The sequence below is a fragment of the Pelodiscus sinensis genome, chromosome 3 (assembly GCF_052426305.1).
Source record: "Pelodiscus sinensis isolate ZL-2025 chromosome 3, ASM5242630v1, whole genome shotgun sequence".
NCBI classification, from domain to species: Eukaryota; Metazoa; Chordata; order Testudines; family Trionychidae; genus Pelodiscus; species Pelodiscus sinensis.
In genome coordinates this window covers 690,050-711,081 of record NC_143054.1, presented here as the reverse complement: position 1 = coordinate 711,081, position 21,032 = coordinate 690,050, and the positions used below count along the sequence as shown (strand labels likewise).

Sequence of the window (21,032 nt, the reverse complement as noted above, 5' to 3'; positions counted from 1 at the left end):
AGGTACCAGGGTTGGTATTAGTGTGGTATGTCCTGTGGTTGTTGGTAAGAATCATCTTGAGGTTAGGTGGTTGTCTATAGGAGACTATGGGTCTGTCTCCCAGAGCCTATTGGAGTATGGTATCCTGTTCCAGTATAGGTTGTAGTTTATTGATAATGTGTTGGACAGGTTTAAGTTGGGGGTTGTAGATGATGACAAGTGGTGTTCTAGTGTTGGTTTTCTTGGGTCTGTCTTGAAGTAGATGGTTTCTAGGTATTCGTCTGGCTCTTTCAATTTGCTTTTTTATTTCTCTGGGTGGGTAGTTGAGGTTTATAAATGCTTGGTAGAGATCCTGAAGCTTCTGGTCTCTGTCAGTGGGATTAGAGCAGATGCGGTTGTATCGAAGGGCTTGGCTATAGACGATGGATCGTGTGGTGTGTTCTGGATGGGAGCTGGAAGCATGTAGGTAACTGTATGAGTCGGTGGGTTTTCTGTAGAGAGTGGTGTCTAATTTTCCATTGTTGATTTGTACTGTGGTGTCCAGGAAGTGGATCTCTCATGTAGAATGGTCCAGGCTGAGGTTGATGGTGGGGTGTAGGTTGTTGAAATCTCTGTGGAATATCTTCAGTGTTTCTTGGCCATGCGTCCAGATCATAAAGATGTCATCGAAGTACCGTAGGTAGAGAAGGGGTGAAAGGGGACGGGAATTGAGGAAACGTTGTTCTAGGTCAGCCATAAAGATGTTAGCATACTGTGGGGCCTTGTCCTGCATTTTGCTTGTGGGGCCATGCGTGTACCCATGGCTGTGCCGCTGATCTGGAGGTATAAGTTGTTCTCAAACTGGAAATAATTGTGGGTGAGAATAAAGTTACATAGGTCTGCTATCAGGTTGGCAGTAGTGTCCTCTGGGATAGTGTTTCTAATTGCTTGTAATCCGTCTTCATGTGGGATGTTGGTATATAGAGCTTCTACATCCATGGTGGCAAGAATGGTGTTATTGGGGAGGTTATCGATGTTTTGTAGTTTCCTTAGGAAGTCAGTAGTGTTGGTACCTTCCCTTGCAACAAACCCCGTTGCCAGCTTTGTCCACATATTCATTCTGCTGATACCATTATTGGACCTAACCAAGTGAGTTATAAGATCAAGAACACATATTCCTGCGCATCCAGAAATATAATCTATGCTATCATGTGCCGAAAGTGTCCGTCTGCTATGTACATTGGACAAACGTCTCAGACACTTCGCCAAAGGATTAATGCCCACAAAACAGATATCAGACAAGATCACAAAGAAAAAACAGTTTCTTGCCATTTTAACCAGAAAGGACACTCTCTCAATGACTTAACCACCTGCATTCTGCTACAAAGACCTTTTACATCTGCACTTGAAAGGGAATCCTCTGAACTGTCATTCATGTTAAAATTGACACTCTCCAAAAAGGAATGAACAAACACTTGAACTATCTCACTCATTACCAAGATAGCTTCCCCAATTATCACCTCTAATACCATTAACTCACAAACATCCCACTCTCCCCACCTCTAATATCATCAATTCACAGACACTTACCTTCCTTCCTCTCCCCCCCCCCCCCGCATCCCCCTCCTGTTCTGCAATGTGATTTGTCCTTTTCATATGTGTTCATTTTTTTAATTGTATCCTTTGGTATATATGGTTGTGACTATTTTCTTCCACTATTTGATCTGAGGAAGTGGGTCTGGCCCACGAAAGCTCATCATCTAATAAACCATCTTGTTAGTCTTTAAAGTGCTACATTGTCCTGCATTTTGCTTCAGCTACCCCAGGCTAACACGGCTACATTTCTATCACTTTGTAGGGATAACACTCAGGAATATTCAAAAGCTTCAGAGGGGGAGCCAAGTTAGTCTGTAACTGGAGAAACTTAAACAACAAATAGTTCTGTAGCACCTTAAAGATTAACAGAACATGTAGCCGGTATCATGAATAAATCTCAAAGTCACTGTACTGTCTCAGGCCAATTCCACAAGCCTAATACACAGGGAAGCCTGGGAACTTAAATTCATTTACAGGTTTGATTCCTATCACAAAGGTATGAATAAAGACATTGGCTGGATGAGCTGCTACATTCCACATCCTAATGACATAAAAAACCAAACAATGGGTACTTAAGAGCAATTTGTAAATTCTCTAAACATAAGAACTGCCATACTGAGGCAGACCAAAAATCCATCTAGCTCAGTATCTTGGGCAGATTGACAGTGACCAATGCCAGAGGCCCCAGGGGGAGGAAACACAACAGGTAATCCTCACATGATCCCTCCCCTGTCACTCATTTCCAGACAAACAGAGGCTAGGGACACCATTCCTACCCATCCTGGCTAATAGCCATTGATGGACCCAACCTTCATGAATCTATCTAGCTCTTTTTGAACCCTGTTAAAGACCTAGATTTCACCACATCTTCTGATAAGAAGTTCCACAGTTTGACAGAGTGAAGAAAAACTTCCTTTTGTTTGTTTTAAACATGTTGCCTATTCATCTCATTTGGTGACCCCTGGTTCTTATATTGTGGGAATAAGTAAATAGCTTTTCCTTATTTACTTTTTCCACACCAGTCATAATTTTTATAGAATCATACGACTGGAAGGGACCTTGAGTCCAGCCCCCTGCCCTCAAGGCAGGACCAAGCTCCGTCTACACCATCCCTGACAGATGTCTATCTAACCTGTTCTTAAATATCTCCAGAGAGGGAGATTCCACCACCTCCCTTGGCAATTTATTCCAATATTTGACGACCCTGACAGTTAGGAATTTTTTCCTAATGTCCAATCTAAACCTCCCCTGCTGCACTTTAAGCCCATTACTCCTTGTCCTGTCCTCAGAAACCAAGAGGAACAAATTTTCTCCTTCCTCCTTGTGACACCCTTTTAGATATTTGAAAACCCGCTATCATGTCCCCCCTTAATCTTCTTTTTTTCCAAACTAAACAAGCCCAGTTCATGAAGCCTGGCTTCATAGGTCATGTTCTCTAGACCTTTAATCATTCTTGTTGCTCTTCTCTGTACCCTTTCCAATTTCTCCACATCTTTCTTGAAATGTGGCGCCCAGAACTGGACACAGTACTCCAGCTGAGGCCTAACTAGTGCAGAGTAGAGAGGCAGAATGACTTCACGAGTTTTGCTTACAACATACCTGTTGATACAACCTAGAATCATATTTGCTTTTTTTGCAGCAGCATCACACTGTTGACTCATATTCAACTTGTGGTCCACTATGACCCCTAGATCCCTTTCCGCCATGCTCCTTCCTAGACAGTCGCTTCCCATCTTGTATGTATGGAACTGATTGTTCCTTCCTAATTGGAGCACTTTGCATTTCTCTTTATTAAACTTCATCCTGTTTACCTCTGACCATTTCTCTAACTTGCGAAGGTCATTTTGAATTATGTCCCTATCCTCCAAAGAAATTGCAACCCCACCCAGTTTGGTGGTATCTGCAAACTTAATAAGCGTACTCTCTATCCCAATATCTACATCATTGATGAAGATATTGAAGAAATTGTTACTCACCTTGTGCAGTAACATCTGTTCTTCGAGATGTGTGTCCCCGTGGGTGCTCCACTACAGGTGTTGGGCTCGTCCCGGCGCCGCAAACCGGAAAGTTTTGGTAGCAGTAGCCCCCTCCGGAGGACCGCGTATGTGCAGAGCGTCCCGCGGCGTTCGCGCCTTTTCTGCGTCGTGCGGTCCAACCCGCCAGTTCCTCCTAGCCGGAACATCTGAAAGAGACAAAAGAGAGCTCCGAAGCAGGGAGGAGGGCGGGTCGTGGAGCACCCACGGGGACACACATCTCGAAGAACAGATGTTACTGCACAAGGTGAGTAACAATTTCTTCTTCTTCGAGTGATGTCCCCGTGGGTGCTCCACTACAGGTGAGTATGAAGCAGTCATCAAACCGTTGGTCGTGCTTCGGAATTACTTGTGTACAGAAGAAAGAACTGTATGAGCGACTGCTATGTCTGTCGCTTTGAGACGGTCAAGGGCATAACGTCGAGCAAACGTGGATGAAGACAACCATGTAGCCGCACGGCATATGTCCCGTAGCGGTACGTTCTTCAGGAAAGCCGTGGAGGCGGCCATACTCCTGGTTGAATGTGCAGTTGGTGGACAGGGTAGAGACCTGCCCCTGAGGGTGTAGCAACGAGTGATGCAGTTAACGATATGTGCCGAAATACGTTGTGACGACAGTTGATGACCTTTAGAGCGATTCGCCAATGACAATAGTAATCGTGGGGACTTCCGGAAGGGACGCGTTCTGTCTAAATAGAATGCCAACGCCCTTCTGACGTCTAATGTGTGCCAGCAGGCTTCCTCAGGTGTAGCATGTGGCTTGGGGTAGAAGGTAGGAAAGACTGTAGGCTCATTGACGTGGAATGATGAATTAACCTTTGGCAGGAAAGCTGGATGACATCTAAGTGAGACTCCCTGCTGAGTGAATATTGTGTAGGGAGGATCGGCAGAGTGCGCCGCGAGCTCGGAGACTCGTCGAGCCGAGGCGATCGCAAGGAGAAAGGTAACTTTAATTGTGAGGGTCTGTAATTCACAAGTTGCAAGTGGTTCAAATGGTGGGTAGGTAAGAGTGTCCAGGACGAGGGTAAGATCCCATGGTTGCGAGATAGGCCTATGCGGTGGGTAGAGATTCGAAATACCCTTGAGGAACTTCTTCGTAAGTGGATGAGAGAAGACGGAACAACCCTCTATTGGAGCGTGGAAGGCCGAAATTGCTGCCAAGTGTACTCTTAGGGAAGCAGCAGCCAAGCCTTGCGAATGCAAATGAAGTACATAGTCTAGGATGCACTGAATATGTGCTTTGAGGGGATCGATGGTCTGTGATTGACACCAAGCGAAGAAGCGACGCCACTTGTAGAGGTAAGATCTTTGAGTGCTGTGGCGTCTGCTCTGTACTAGTACGTCCCTGACTGCTTGGGAGCAGGTTAGCTCTAGGCCTTGGAGCCAGTTAGGAGCCAAGCTGTCAGGTGTAAACGGTCGATGTCCGGATGGAGAAGATTGCCGTTCTGCTGCGAGATCAGGTTGCTGATCCGTGGAAGTCGTTGAGGTCTGGATACCGACATCTGCATGAGTTGCGTGATCCATGTCTGGCGGGGCCAGAACGGGGCCACCAGGATTACTGTCGCTGAGTCGGATAGTATCTTCTCTATTACCCGGGGTATCAGTGGAATTGGGGGAAAGGCATATAAGAGATGGTATGTTCCCCACCTGAGCAGGAAGGCATCCCCCATCGATTGGGTGCCTATGCCCGCTCTTGAGCAGTAAGCGCGACATTTCTTGTTGTCGCGAGTGGCAAAGAGGTCGATCTCTGGGTAGCCCCATAGCTGGAACAGATTGCGGGCTACGGAGTGAAGGAGTTCCCATTCGTGTTGGGAATGGAAGGATCTGCTGAGTGCATCCGCAATTGTATTGGTTTTGCCGGGGAGGTAGGAGGCTGTGAGTGTGACATTGTGACGAATTGCCCAGTTCCAAAGGCGCACTGACTCCGCACACAGGGTCCTGGCCCTGGCCCCGCCCTGTCGATTGATGTAATATACAGTGCATATGTTGTCCGTAAGGACCTGTAGAGTGGTTCCCTGTATTCGGTGGATGAAGTGGCGACAAACGTTGAAAACTGCCCTGAGTTCCAGGAAGTTTATGTGAAGTAGGGATTCTTGGTGGGACCATAATCCTTGGACCCGATAGTGCAGCATATGTGCCCCCCAGCCTACAAGGAACGCATCCGTGGTAAGTTGGATTGATGGGGATTGGATCCGGAAGGGAACACCCGCCAGAGTATTGGCCGGTTGGAGCCACCATGTGAGCGATTCCTTGACACGGGCAGGGACAGGTGTGAGACCGTTGATATTGGTAATGCCCGGTTTGTAGGCTACAAGGAGCCAATGTTGTAGACGTCGCATGCGGAGGCGAGCGTAGGTTATGACATACGTGGTGGAGGCCATGTGGCCTAACAGCTTCAGGCAGGTAAGGTATGAGACTGTCAGGGCCGTAAGCAAGACGCTCGACAGGTCCCGTATGGCGTCGGCTCTGTCTGTAGGTAGGTACGCCATAGCGGTGGTAGAGTCTAGTTTGGCTCCAATGAAAATGATGGACTGGGCGGGAATCATAGTAGATTTTGGAAGATTGATAATTAGTCCAAGAGTCTCGAAGATACCTTTTGTAGTGGTAACTGCAGTCTCGGCCTCTTGTCTCGAAGGGGCCGTGAGGAGGTAGTCGTCGAGATAAGGAAAGATGGTGATGCCGGCTCGACGGAGGTACGCAGCTACGACTGCCATGGTCTTTGAAAACACTCTTGGGGCTGCGGATAGGCCAAAGGGGAGCACCGTGTATTGGTAATGATCGTCTCCCACGGTAAAGTGTAGAAATCTCCTGTGAGCTGGATGGATGGCAATATGGAAGTATGCGTCCTGTAAATCGAGGGACGCGAACCAATCCCCTTTGTGTAGTGCTGGGATAATGGAACCCAGAGTAACCATCTTGAATCTGTGTCTTCGCAGGTGGCGGTTGAGGCCGCGAAGATCTAGGATCGGTCTCCATCCCCCCGACTTCTTCTCGGTGAGAAAGTACCAGGAATAGAAACCTCTGCCTCGGAACTCGGGAGGAACTATTTCCACCGCACCTACGGTAAGCAGATGCATGACCTCCTGACGTAACAGGGATTCGTGAGAGGGGTCCCTGAAAAGGGACAGGGATGGGGGGTTGGTGGGAGGTAAAGTGGAGAACGGAATGGTGAGTCCAGAGGTTACGATCTCCCTGACCCAACGGTCCGTGGTGATGGCGAACCAACGAAGGGAGTAAGGGTTCAGACGGTGGTGGAAGAGCTTGGTTACTCGTGTTGGGGATTCCAGTAGGGGGATGGTGCGCAGACCCTTGACAAGTCCGTCAAACCTGCTGCCGCGGTTGCTGCTGGTTGTGGTTTTTGTTAGGCTGCTGGCGGCGGCGTTGGGGGCGCTGCCTTTGTCTATGTTGGTCGTAAGGTCTAAAGCGTTGGTTGGAATAAAAAGAAGGAGGAGGCCTTTGTCTGTTATACGGCCAAGCTCTCCTGCGCCTGAAAGGTGGAGTGTACATCCCGAGAGTTCTTAACGTAGTTCGGGAGTCCTTTCCAGAGTGAAACACTTGATCCGTGTTTTGGGCAAACAAGGACGCTCGGTCGAACGGAAGGTCTTCCACCTTAGGCTGTAGATCTTTTGGCACAGAAGCCAGGTGGAGCCAAGAGTCCCGTCGCATGACAATCGATGTCGCCGTAGTGCGGGAAGCTGAGTCGGCAATATCCAGAGATATCTGGAGTGCATTATGGGCCACTGTGTAACCCTCCTGCACAATGGATTTCAGTACGTCTCTCTTGGAATGAGGAAGATGTCGTATCAACGGCACCAACTTCGAGTAGTTATCGAAGTCATGGTTAGCAAGATGGGCAGAGTAGTTTGCCATCCTTAATGTGGCTGTTGCCGACGAATATACCTTCCTGCCGAGCAAGTCCAGACGCTTGGCTTCTTTGTCCGCGGTGGAATTTCTCGCTTGTGCGGATCTTGCCTTTTGTTGAGCTGAGTCGACAACGATGGAATTTGGTACGGGGTGAGTGAAAAGAAATTCTGCGTCTTTGGCATCAATAAAGTATTTTCTGTCTGTGCGTTTATTGGTAGGCGGCATAGATGCCGGGGTTTGCCAGATGTCATTAGCTACTTCCAGGATAGTGGCATCAAAAGGGAGAGCTAGTTTTGATTTGCTGGACTGCTGCAAGTTTCTAAGGAGGGCATGGTGTTTTGGTGGTGCCCCAGAGGTGCGTAAGTTTTGTGAATGCGCTACCCTTTTGAAAAGTTCATGAAATTCCTTGTAGTCGTCCGCAAGAGGAGGTTCGTCGTTAAAAACCGCGTCGTCTGGGGAAGAAGAAGCGCCATCTGTCGGAGAGGCCACGGGCTGGCGCTCTGCCACCGGCGACTGAGTGGTATCGTCATGCGGGGCGGAAGTTGTTGACGCATCCACGGTAGGTGTTGGTGGGCGTTGAGCCGGCGGAATAGAGTCCTGGGTAGTCGGCCGTGGCGAATATAATTGTTGCCGGTCTGGGGACAAGGGTGAGTGCCTTGTGACCGAACGTGAACGATCAGAATGAGGCGAGGTGTGCATACGATGGCGAGAACCACGGTGTGAATACTGCGGAGAGTAAGAAGCGGCGCTCCTGTGGCGATAGTAATGGGAGCGAGGAGGAGATCGCGGGGATCGTGAGCGGTATGAATAACGATACGGGGATCTCGAGTAGTATGTGCGGTGATAGTGAGGCGGTGTAATGGATCATCTTGGGGATCGGTAATAGCGATGCGTAGGGGAATAATCGTAATAATGGTCCCGCCGTCTTTGAGGTGGTGAGAGCGACGGCCCAGGAGAGAAGGTTGCCCTATCTGAACCTGGAGAAGGTGTGCGAGGATGGTGGATCTTCCTTTGCGCCTGTAGAAGCTATTTCATATTTATCTAGAAGCCATTCTGTATAACAAAAAGCCATTTCAGTTTCTTGTGTCTGCACGAGGGAGTGAACTGGCCTTCACCGAGGTGGGGAGAGACCAGAGGGATGCGCTGTTGGAATGTGTTAATGAACTATTTTGAGCTGAAGCTCGAACTCCCTTTTAACCTGTTTCTTTCTATGCTGATAATAATTCCTCTTTGAAGTTCGCTTTGATTTCTTGCCCTGACGTCAGACTTGTTTGGTTAAGGGTATAAAATACTAGGATTGATTGTATTAGCCAGCCTTACTGGGCCCGACTTTGCTGGGACCACGTTTGGCTCACTTTGCTTTATTGGCCAATAAAACTGTCTGTTTAGCCGCGTAAACTGAGTGAGGCGTTTGCTTCGACAATTTGGAGGTTCCACCGAGATTCCTAACGCGCCACTTGCCCATATGGACGGACCGGCACTCCACTTCCAAACCTCTCAGAGCGCTCAATAGAAGGTAAGGAGATACCTGTTACGAAATCTCCTAGTGAGGGCTTAGGATTTGGAGTGACGGCCGGCCATCGGGGTAAGGGGAGCTACGGAATTCAATTTTGTGGAGCGGCTAACATTTTTGTCTGTCTGTGTCTGTCTTTGTCTATTAGGCCTGTCTTATGTGTCACAGTTCCAAAAGGGCACACCGGTGTCTCTAGTGAGGCAGCCATGCGCTGGACCCTCTGTGTTCGGACGCTAAAAGCTGGTGTGGTGCCATTACTCTCTCTCGGCACACGGAACTGTGGGGAAGCTTTGTTGTCTCTCTCTGTTATTTGTGGGCGTAGTACTGACCTCTGAGGCTAACCCCAGGCCATAGTGCCCCATTCCGCCAGGCTGTCTCCAGGCGCCAGGACGTGGTGTTCTGCCGGGCTGGAGCAGGTGCCGGAAACCCCTGCGAGGCAGGTGGACCTTGAGTCCAGTGCTTCGCAACAAAAAGGGGGGGGACCAGTGCGAGCAGGTGAATTCTTGATTCGGTGACTCGCAGAGCGAGCAGGCGGATCTTGATTCAGTGACTCGCAGAGCAAGCAGGCGAATCCTGTTTCGGTGACTCGCAGAGCGAGCAGGCGGATCCTGATTCGGTGACTCGCAGAGCGAGCAGGCGGATCCTGATTCGGTGACTTGCAGAATATGGTGTAAGCAGGCGGACTTTGGTTCGGTGCCTTACAGAATTAAGCGCGCGCAGGAAATGGGGGTAGGTCAGTCTACAGGAATTCCAGTGCCTTTATGATAAGTGCCTTCTGGTATAGGATCCTAATGAAGTCTGATATTAAGTGCCGGGTGTCTTAGGGCAGCGTCACTTAATAGAAACCCATGGGAACTGGACAATAAATAAAGATGCATCTAAATGTGGAAACTGTAGGAAAAATGTGAAAAAGGAGAAAAAAAATTGTGTGTGGAAAATGAGTATGAATGTAATGAGTGAAGAATGAATGCCGCTGTATAGGTCTGAGACTTGAGCTGATCCCAGCTGCACCAGGGCTCTCCCATGAGGGAGCTCTGAACGCAAGCGGGGGTCAGCTGAACCTCAAGACTCAATGAATATGTGAGGGAGTGACGACTCCCCTTATTTCATAAGCTGCTAAGGTCTGACACTCTAGACCCGGCAGACTCTTTCTTTGGAGTGTGTAAAGTTAGTTTAGGTGGGGGTTAGTCTAAACATCCCCCCACACTGCCGAAAAGCACCCCTGTGTACTACATGTACGTGCATAATGGTCCAAGGACCTGTAAGCATTTAACAGATTGGAAAAGAGGAAAAATTAAAGTCCTGAGAGATGAAAGTAAAGCTCAGCAAAGACAAACCATAAGAAGGAATAAAGAAAGTAGAAATACAGACATTAGAAAGTTACTAGGAATGAAGAATGTTTTTCTTTAGAAGGACGAAGCAAGTGATTAAAGAGTATGTGAAGGTGAGAAGTGACTGCATAGGAGAGTGGACGGAATTAAGCGATTGTTGTTATATATGAAGGGAAACCTGCTTTAAGAAATGACTCCTTGTTTCTTGTCGTCTCTTTTAATCATCTTAGCAATGAAACAGTCAAGTTAAACATTTGGCTACAGACACTTTGTTAAATCTATTAAAGAGAAAATAAAGAATTCTACTGAAGCTTAATTGGTTAACCGCATAAAAGAATAGAATCTATACATTGTAAGTTTGTAAAACCTGCACCCTAAAGGTTAAATGTGTCTTCCAAGGAACCTAATTATTGTTTAAAAAAAAATCCAAGCCCAGAAACTTCACAGTGTTTCTGTTCAAAGCTGAGCTGATAGCACCTTTGGCTTGCTTTCAGATCCAAGGTTGTGTGTGTCTGCAAACTGCCTGTCTGTTCTAGAAGGGGGGGAGCACTGTCCCCCATAAGTAAGTCTGTAACATTGCATGTGATTCTTTTCAGGAAAGAAAAACCTTTTTGCTTGCTGGAATAGTAACTAGCAAGCACCTTGTTCTAAGAGTTTCTGTAGCAGTAAAGAAAAAGCCTGGTCTGCAGTACAAGAGGAAAACTGAGGCATGCCACTGTTGGAGAGGGCTAGCATCTCTGAGGTTAAGGACGCCTTCCAGGAGGCCCCGACTGAGCCGTGCCATAAACTACAACCAGGAGACTGGGTTTGCGTGAAAGTTCACCAGTGGAAGACTGCCCTGGAACCCAGAAGTTGGCCCCAACAAAGAGCACCGCAGACCTGGTACCGGAGACCCAGGTCCAGAAGCAGACGGGGATCACCGCAGACCTGGTACCAGAAATCCAGGTCCAGAAGTAGACGAGGATCAGCGCAGGCTTGGTACCGGCAATCCAAGCCCTGAAGCAGACGATCCTGAAAGACCGAGGCCAAGGTACCAGCTGCGGCCCAGAAAGACCTGCCAGCGATAGGTGAAGAAATCTACGAAGTCCTGAAGAACAGCCAGCATGAGGCTGGACAAACAATTCATGTTAAGCTTATGCTTAATCTTGTTTTTAATACCTAGCCGTTAACACCTATATGGTTCAAATGTATTTATGCTTTTAATGAACCAAGTTTCCCAAGAATTTAATTCCACAGGTTGCTGGATATGTGCTCACAGTCCTGTACATTCAGAAAGAGGTATCCCAATGATTCCAGTCCCACTAAACAACACTCAAATGGCACACTGTTTAGTGAACAAAGCCAAATGATACTTAGCAGGATAAAAAGTTTACTAACCCAGGGTATATCTGCCTAGCCTTGACCCCAATTGGAGAGTACTGCTGGACATGTAATGGTTCAAGAGCCAGGGTAAGAAAAAGCCAAAACCAAATAGCCCTAGACTATGTCCTAGCTAGTAAGGGCGGGGTTTGTGCCTTAGTAAGAAGAGAATGCTGTGAGTATATTTCTGACACCAGCAAAGAAGTAGAGGAAGATGCCTCAGAGATTGAAAGAACTGTGGAACGCCTAAAGCAAGGGGAAGACTGAACCCTCTGGGCTTAGTTGGGAGGCTGGTTTGGACATGTGGGAACTTGGATTTTGCAAGGTGTAGTTTTAGTATTGGCTATATTCTTTTGTGCTTATTTTTGTTTCTTGCTAATCAAATGCTGTATTTCTTGTATTCTAGAAAACAAGGGACAGACCCTTACTAAAGGGAATGTAGAAGTAATTATGTTAAAATATGATGAACAAGAAAAGAACAAGAAATGTATATAAAGGCTTTGATGAAAATGGAAATGTAAAACGGTTTAATGGTTAGCCTTTAAAAGGCTAAAAGGGGGGAGATTGTAGAAGCTATTTCATATTTATCTAGAAGCCATTCTGTATAACAAAAAGCCATTTCAGTTTCTTGTGTCTGCACGAGGGAGTGAACTGGCCTTCACCGAGGTGGGGAGAGACCAGAGGGATGCGCTGTTGGAATGTGTTAATGAACTATTTTGAGCTGAAGCTCGAACTCCCTTTTAACCTGTTTCTTTCTATGCTGATAATAATTCCTCTTTGAAGTTCGCTTTGATTTCTTGCCCTGACGTCAGACTTGTTTGGTTAAGGGTATAAAATACTAGGATTGATTGTATTAGCCAGCCTTACTGGGCCCGACTTTGCTGGGACCACGTTTGGCTCACTTTGCTTTATTGGCCAATAAAACTGTCTGTTTAGCCGCGTAAACTGAGTGAGGCGTTTGCTTCGACACGCCTTAGTCGGCACCGCTGTGGATGGTAGAGTCTGGGGGACCGGGCTACCCGGAATGGAGGCAACTGAGGCAACTTCTGAGACTTCTCCCGGAAGGTGTGGTTACCGAGGCGCCGAAGATGGGGATGGTGGAGCCGTGTCACTCTCAGAGACATGGGGTTGTAGGGCCGGTGCCGAAACCACACACGGAGCCGGCTCAGCCGCGCACGATGGTTGGTTGGTGCGGGTTGGTGCCGACTTGCCCTGAGTGTGTGGGATAGCTGCATCACTAGGTCTTGAATGGGATGACCTAGGTGCCGAGTGTTTCCTCGGTGCCGTATCCGATGCCTTAGGTGGCCGTGGCTTAGTCTTCGGTGCCGGGTCGACTCCCGGTGCCAGCTTAGCCTGGGAGCGATCATGAGGCAACGGTGCCGAGTGCCTCGGTGCCGAGGACCGTGCCGTATCTGGCTGCGGTGCCATTCGGAGACTCGGTGCCGCCGATGATGGTGCTGATTCTGGGCGGCCTGGCGGGACCGATATCACTGAGAGCGCGGGACTCGGCGCTGATGTGCTGCAGGCTTTCGATAATTTGACCGCTCCCTGTGCGGGAGGGTGGCCCGACGAGCCTCGTGTGTCTGTTGCACTTAGGCTCTTGGACGGAGCGGAGCCTCTCCCGTCCTTAGACTTATGCGCACCCGGATCCTCTCGTTCTGTTGCTGACGGGGGCTGCAGGGCCTTATTGAAAAGCAGCATTTTCAGGCGCATTTCTCTGTCGCGCCTTGTGCGTGCAGTTAACTTGGCACAGTGACCACATTTTTGGGGGATGTGGCCCTCTCCTAGGCAGCGAATGCAACAGGAGTGGCCATCCGAGACGGGCATGGCCTCTCCACACGAAGCACATTTCTTAAATCCCGGAGAGCCGGGCATGTCTGCTGAGGAGGTCTCCGGGGAAAGATCAACTTGAGGGGCTCACCGGAGCGTGCCTCAGAGTTTATAACGGGAGAGGAAATAGTTTAAAATATAAATATATATATATATATATATATATATTTATATTTTAAACTATCAACTACTAACTAACTAATCTAAGGAATAACTGATCAACACTAAGTAGGAAGGGGCCAACTGGGAAAGAATATCTAAATATATCAATGCGATTTCTCCTCAGGAGAGGAGCGTGTTCCAAATCCGTCTGCAGCCGTGGACGGTTAGGAGGAACTGGTGGGTCGGACCGCGCGACGCAGAAAAGGCGCGAACGCCGCGGGACGCTCTGCACATGCGCGGTCCTCTGGAGGGGGCTACTGCTACCAAAACTTTCCGGTTTGCGGCGCCGGGACGAGCCCGACACCTGTAGTGGAGCACCCACGGGGACATCACTCGAAGAAGAACAGTACGGTTCCCAAAACAGACCCTTGCAGAACTCCACTTGTTATCCCTTTCCAGCAGGATTTAGAACCGTTAACAACAACTCTCTGACTACGGTTATCCAGCCAATTATGCACTCACCTTATCGTGGCCCTATCTAAGTTATATTTGCCTAGTTTAACAATAAGAATATCATGCGAGACCGTATCAAATGCCTTACTCAAGTCTAGGTATACCACATCCACCGCTTCTCCCTTATCCACAAGGCTTGTAATCCTATCAAAGAAAGCTATCAGATTAGTTTGGCATGACTTGTTCTTCACAAACCCATGCTGGCTATTCCCTATCACTTTATTACCTTCCAAGTGGTTGCATATGATTTCCTTAATTACCTGCTCCATTATCTTCCCTGGGACAGATGTTAAACTGACCGGTCTGTAGTTTCCTGGGTTGTTCTTATTCCCCTTTTTATAGATGGGCACAATATTTTCCCTTTTCCAGTCTTCTGGAATCTCCTGTCTTCCATGATTTTTCAAAGATCATAGCTAAAGGCTCAGATACCTCCTCTATCAGCTCCTTGAGTATCCTGGGATGCATTTCATCAGGATGACTTGCTGACATCTAACTTTCCTAAGTGATTTTATACACCTTTATCATAGCTCTCCATGGTCTTCTCTTTTCTAAGCTGAAAAGTCCCAGTCTTTTTAATCTCTCTTCATCTAGGACCCGTTCCAAACCCCTAATCATTTTTGTTGACTTTTCTGAACCTTTTCCAATGCCAATATATCTTTTTTGAGATGAGGTGACCACATCTGTACAGTATTCAAGCTGTGGGTGTACTGTGGTTTTATATAGAGGCAATAAGACAGGGGTGGGCAAAAAGGCCTCCGCGGGCTGGATCTGGACCAACAAGCAAGTGGATTCAGCCCACAGAGGCCCTGTGCTCCCCTGCCCCCAGACCAATTAGGGCCTGGGGGAAGGGGAGCACCCGAAGCCTTCTCCGTTCTGCCCCCGCCCTATGAGCAGCCCACGGGCAGAGCAGAGAAGGCTCTGAGCACTCCTCCACCCCCAGGGTGGAGCCTCCTCCCACCCTGCCAGGAGCACGTGGCGCTTTGAAACACCATGTGCTGCTCACAGGACGGGTGGGGGGGGGGGAGAGAGAGAGAGAGCGAGCAGAGGAGGCTTTGCACATTCCCCCGCCCCCAGGCCAATCAGGGTGGGGGCGCGTGCCAAGAGCGTACCAAGCCTCTTCCAGGGCATGGGTGCCTAGTGGGAATGGGGGGCAAAGGAGTTCCCCCACCCCCAGACCAATCATGGTCTGGGGGTGGGGTAGCCCCACCCCTTCCCATTTAGGCCCCGCCCCTTCCGGCAGGGCTACTTCAAAAATTATTTCCCACCCCTGGAATAAGATATTCTCTGACTTATTCTCTAACCTTCTTTTAATGATTCCTAACATACTATTTACTTTTTTGACTTTCGCTGCAAACTGAGTGGATGGTTTCAGAGAACTATCCACGAGTCCAAGATCTCTCTCTTGAGTAGTTGTAACCAAATTAGTCCCCATCATATTGTATGAATAGTTGAGATTATTTTTTCCAATTTGCATTACTTTACATTTATCAACATTCAATTTCATTTGCCATTTTGTTGCCCAATCACTTAGTTTGGTGAGATCTTTTTGAAGCTCTTCACAGTCTGCTTTAACTATCTTGAGCAGTTTGGCATCATCTGCAAATTTTGCCACCTTGCTGTTTACCCCTTTCTCTAGATCTTTTATAAATAAGTTGAATAGGATTGGTTCCAGGACTCTATCAGCTTCATGTAGCCTGCAGATTCTAATGGACTATTTCTTCCCCTTTTTTCTTCTCTCCCCTCATCCCCTATTTATTTTGAAACTGGACCTTTAAAAACTCCATTCATCTGAAGAAGTGGGCTGTGCCCACAACAGTTCATGATCCCAGCTACATGTTTTGTCAGTCTTTAAAGTGCTGCTAGACTATTTGTTGTTTTTTCCTCAGGAACATGCATTTCAAAGAGTAACTGGACATGATCTGAGGAAGTGGGTCTGGCCCACGAAAGCTCATCATCTAATAAACCATCTTGTTAGTCTTTAAAGTGCTACATAGTCCTGTATTTTGCTTGGACTATCAAAGTGAGGGGTAAACCCCCCCAAGCTTCGTTTTTGTTTTTTCTTTCTCCCTCCCAGCCCCCAGATGACAAGGAAGCAGCCCTTTAACTTTGGGAGGAGGGTCCTGACCAGTGAATATGGTCAGTTCTGTTGGGAACACGTGGTAAAGATTTTATATTGACCCACATCTAGCTTGTTAAATTTTGGCTACTAGAAAACATTTTATTTGTCTTGTAACCATTTCAGACTTTGTGCTCACTTAAAATTTCTCTCATTGCAGTCGAATAACTTTAGTTTAGATTGAAAATAAAACCCATCTGCTGTGGCATTTAAACTGAACTGTGTGACAATTCCAGTTACAGCAGCAAACTTGAATACTGATCTTTACAGGGGCAATGGGCCTTCAATAGCTGCACTGCCAGGAGAGAGCTGGACAGTACAGAACATGCTTTTTTGGGAAAGTCCAGGACTGGGAGTGTTTTGAGGTCACCCTGAAAATATTAACCATGACCTCTGAAAGCAAGAGTATGATTGGAGTGTTACCGACGGGCTTCTGGGGTCAGAGTGGCAGGATCAGGAGTGCCACTATACTCAAACATGAGAACAGCCAGACCGGGTCAGCCCAAAGGTCCCTCTAGCTCAGCATCCTGTCCTCTGACAGTTGCCTGTGCCAGGTATCCCAAAGGGAGTGAACAGAACAGATAATCATCACGTGATCCCTCTCATGTCGCCCATTCTCAGCATCTGACAAACAGAGGCAAGGGCCACCCAGGGTGAGTTGCAAGCCCACAGGCTGTTTGTGAGTGGCTCTGGTTGTGAGCTACAACAGCAAAGCACTGCGAAGCACCCAACACTGACAACACCTCACTTGTCTGGAGAGCTCCCAGAGAAGTGACGATCACCTTACTGTCCACAATGCAATGAATGGGTCAGTAAGAAACTGGCTGGAACCTGCTGAAACTCCCTATATCAATGAAGAATCCAAACACGACAATGGGACACCCCACAGCTCAGAACACTGCTATCTAGCAGTCGAAAGAGATTTCCCACTTCCAAATCACAGCAGGGAAGCCAAGCTCAAGAACAAAGAGAAGGTGTACAGGTTAAGTGCTCCCCTCTGTACAGACTACAGGGAGACAAACCACATCCAGCCTACTGGACCCTTCTGCCCAGTCCCCGAGCTCCCATCTTGGAAGGCTAGTGCCTGGCCCCCTGCCCTTTTTGTCCCTCCTTCCCCACAGCCTTAGCTCCTCCAGTGCCTGGGCGACATGCTTGCCATGCTACCAGCCCTAATGCTCTGGGCGGCACAGCTGACCAGGTAAGCTTGGTCAGGAGCAGGCTGGAGAGGGGCAGGAAGTCCCAGGGGCCTGTAAGGGAGCAGGATGGTTGGCTAGAGAGGAGCAGGGGATGGGGGAGGAGAGGAGGAGATGAGCAGATCCCCAAGCTCATCATGCCACAGGGAGCACAGGGAAGGGCCTATTCCGTGCCATTAGGAAAAACAGCAAGAGACGCTTCTCACCCAACTGCTGAGTCTTCCTGAGACCGCTATAGAGCAGTGTTTCTCACCCAGTGGTATGAGTGCCCTCAGGAGTCCTCAAGAGAAGTCTAGGGGCACGTCAGTACAACTGAAATTTGGAGAAAACTGAATTTTTGTTTCAACTTTTACATTACTTTATTATTTTTGTACTTTTAACACCCAAAAATTTCATCATCCTCCTGGCTACAATTAAGTTGTTTAAACAAATGTGTTCCAATTGTAGAAAGAAACATGTGTCAGAAAACTGCCAGTACCAGGGGTACTTATACTTTTTTTTTTTTTTTTTAAAGGGAGTGCTTTATAAAAAAGGCTGAGAAACACTGCTATATACAGCCTGTGAGTAGTGGCTGCTTTGCCTCTGCAAGGACATGGGACCAGACCACATCTTGAGACCTCAGTACTTTCCACAAACCAGTCTAGGAACCAAGTTTTGAAACAAAGGGTTCCTGCCATTTGCAAAAGCTATAGAAGACAGAGTGTGACATCATCCGTCCCTCACTCCCACACAAGAGGACTCCTGGAAACACCTGAGGAACAAAGACTGAACTGAAGGAAGTGGCAGACATAGGCTAAAGGGATTTCTAACCTGCGTACAAAAGACTTGGGGCTTCCAAGCTGTATAACAAGAGCAGCTTGCTCTTTAACAATCTGCAGCCGCCTTGCATCATCTCTCAGGTTGAGAATCTGAGAATTTATACCCAATCTAGCCGGTATATTAAGCTTACTTTGCATTTTTGTTTATTTACTAGGTAATCTGCTTTGATCTGTTTGCCAGTACTTATAACGTAAAAATATACTCTGTAGCAAACCAGTTAACTGGAGTGAAGTGTATAGGAACCCTAGTCCAAGGGGAAAGGCTGTTGCATATTCCTCTCCATATTGAAGGAGAAGGCGAACTATGAGCTTACACTGTACAGCCTTCTGTGCAGTGCAAGATTGCATCATTTTGAGTTTATACTCCGGGGGTTCGGGATGTGTGTGCTTGCGGAGCTGGGAGTTGCCTTGGCTGTGTCCCTCCCATCGCTGGGTTAGGCAGAGAGCCTGCATGTAACTGTAGCAAGGTGTGTCCCTACCTGTGTGAACGCTGTGTAGAAGTGAAGGCCTGAGAACAGGCCTGCTGCTTGTCACAGCAGCAGAGGGAGAAGGAGCCTAGACTAGTGGGCCAAAGGGCTTGTTGGCACCCCAGTTCCAGTGGCAGCCCAGGGGGAACCTGTCAGTGAGGATCCAGGATCAACCCCGAAGGACTAGTGGCACCCCTTGAAGGTGTGCCACATTGAAGGGGGTCCTCCAAGAGCCTCTTGAAAAGCTGTGGCACAGCTCAAATCTTGTGGATCTGTGACAGGTGGTGGGAAGAATGCTGCCCTTGCTGGGAGTGGGGCATCATGCAGCATAGCAGGCAGCCCCTGAAACATGGCATGCAGAGATCGTTGGAGCCTGGAGGTGCTGGGGAAGCAGGGACCTTCGCTCCCTGGACCAGAGGGACTGGCTGGACCCATCCTGGACCTCTTCTTGCTAAGGGCAGGTGCTTACAATCTTCTTCTTGGGTGAGAGGAAGGCATGGCACTCCAGTGCTCCACTCTGCTGGCTTTGCACCACGTAGGCAAACACCTTGTTCTGCAACTTGTCCGTAGTGCAGTAGGAAATCCTGCAAGAAGGGACAGCCATTCAGAGGGGCAGCATTAGCTCCAAGTGACTGGGCAGGTTTGGCAGCCACCAGTGGCCCAGGGTTCACTCTGGTTCTGGGAGCTAGGGGTGTCTGGGCGCTAGGGGTGTCTGGGCAGCATTGAGCTGGCTGGGTATGTAGTGTGGGAAGCTAGGATATGCTGCTGAAGAGTCTTACACAGGGGATGCGTATGGCAAACGAGTCAGGAGGGTTAACAGCATGCAACACACATGACAAGCAGAGAAGGGATATGTTACTCCCTTTTAAACAGCCCCATGCTGTTCCCTGGGTGCAAGTGGGAGGGACAAGGCACTCGGGGACTGTAGGTTGGTGCTGGCCCCACCAAGTTTCCTGCCCCTACTGACCAGACAGCCTGGCCTAGCGGCAAGGGGCATAAAGGCTGCCTGAGATCCTGGAGGACTATAACTGTCCACTGCCTGCCAGTTCCTGGCGCACCCCCTCCACACCATTAATATAAGCCCAGGCCCTGGAGCACCTTGGAGAGAAGGACCAAAACCTTGAACTTGACCTGCTATTCCATGGGAGCCAGCGTAGAGAGTGGTGGACAGGTGGGACATGCCTGCAGGAGCCCATGTTGCTGAGGCTGAGCAAGGTGGAGTCCCCTAAGTGCTGAAGGCTCTGTGCTTAGGGGTACTATATTCTGTAATGCTGACGGCAGGGGATGGAGCATGTATAACCGAGGTAGGTCACTGCCATGGTGGAGCAGGGCTCCAAGCCATGGAGCTGGGAGACAGCCGCACTGGCAGCTGCTGCTGAGCAAGAGCTCTGCATTAGTGAAGAATCCAGGAGTTTTCTAGACCAGTGTTTCTCAAAGGGGTCCACAGTTCCACCCCGAGAAACCTGCCAACTGGCCACTCCAGCTAGTTTATTTACTGGCTCCGCAGCCACAGAGCCTTTTGGCTCTCGTTGGCTCTGGTTGCCATTTGCAGCCAAGGGGAGCTGCCGGAAGTAGCGTGGGCCAGGCCACTGATTGCCATGGTTCCCCTTGCAGGAGGAGGAGACTGCAGGGGGCTGTGCACTCCTTTAATGCCTTCTTCGGACACCAGGATCACCTTTGTCTTGCACGGGATCGGTCCTCCATCTTTCCGCTTCCATCCAGTATCCTGGCCTGAACTCAGACTGCATCAGAGCAGGATATTGACTGAAGTACCCATGAGAGACTGAAGTGATGATGGCTAGAACAGGGAAGACTGTGAAAAGCTGTGCAAGACATTGTGTGCACAGTCCCTATTCTGAGCTGTGTACAGGTTCAGGGTCCTGCTGGACTCTGCCCTGAGCTGGGCAACCAAGTAACCTCCTTGCACCTCCAGCTGGCTATGCAACCTCATCCTTCTGCCAGAAGAGGGCCTGGCCACAGCAATCCATGCACTGGTCACCTCCAGGCTGGATCATGGCCATTCACTCGGAAGCTGATGCTCCAGTGGGCATATGGCTGGCAGGCTTCTCCAGGGCCCAAGCCCCTGCGGGTACGTCTGTCTAACCAGCCCACGGCAGCACCTTTTGACCTGGGCTGACAGACTTGGCTTATGTCTCAAGGCTTGTGTCAATGCTCTGAGAACAGCTGTGTAGACATCGATCCGACGCTGCAGATCAGCCTCCAAAGCCTAAGCAGGAGTAATTCACACTACTTTTGGAGCACAAGCCCAAGCCCAAGCCCAAGCATGTCAGCCTAGCGGATGCTTGCTGCTGCAGGTTGTGCAGACATACTCTGGGAGC

At 48.8% G+C, this 21,032-nt stretch overlaps 1 protein-coding gene across 4 annotated transcripts in view; it reads right to left on the bottom strand.

The window, feature by feature from the left end:
* LOC102451466 (low density lipoprotein receptor adapter protein 1) overlaps positions 1-21,032 on the bottom strand; it is a 46,136-nt gene that overhangs the window by 18,287 nt on the left and 6,817 nt on the right. For all 4 annotated transcript variants that reach the window (XM_089776939.1, XM_089776937.1, XM_089776936.1 and 1 more), the window contains exon 4: positions 19,163-19,277. In XM_089776939.1, coding sequence (XP_089633065.1) covers positions 19,163-19,277 — 115 coding nt within the window. The remainder of the gene's footprint in view (positions 1-19,162; positions 19,278-21,032) is intronic.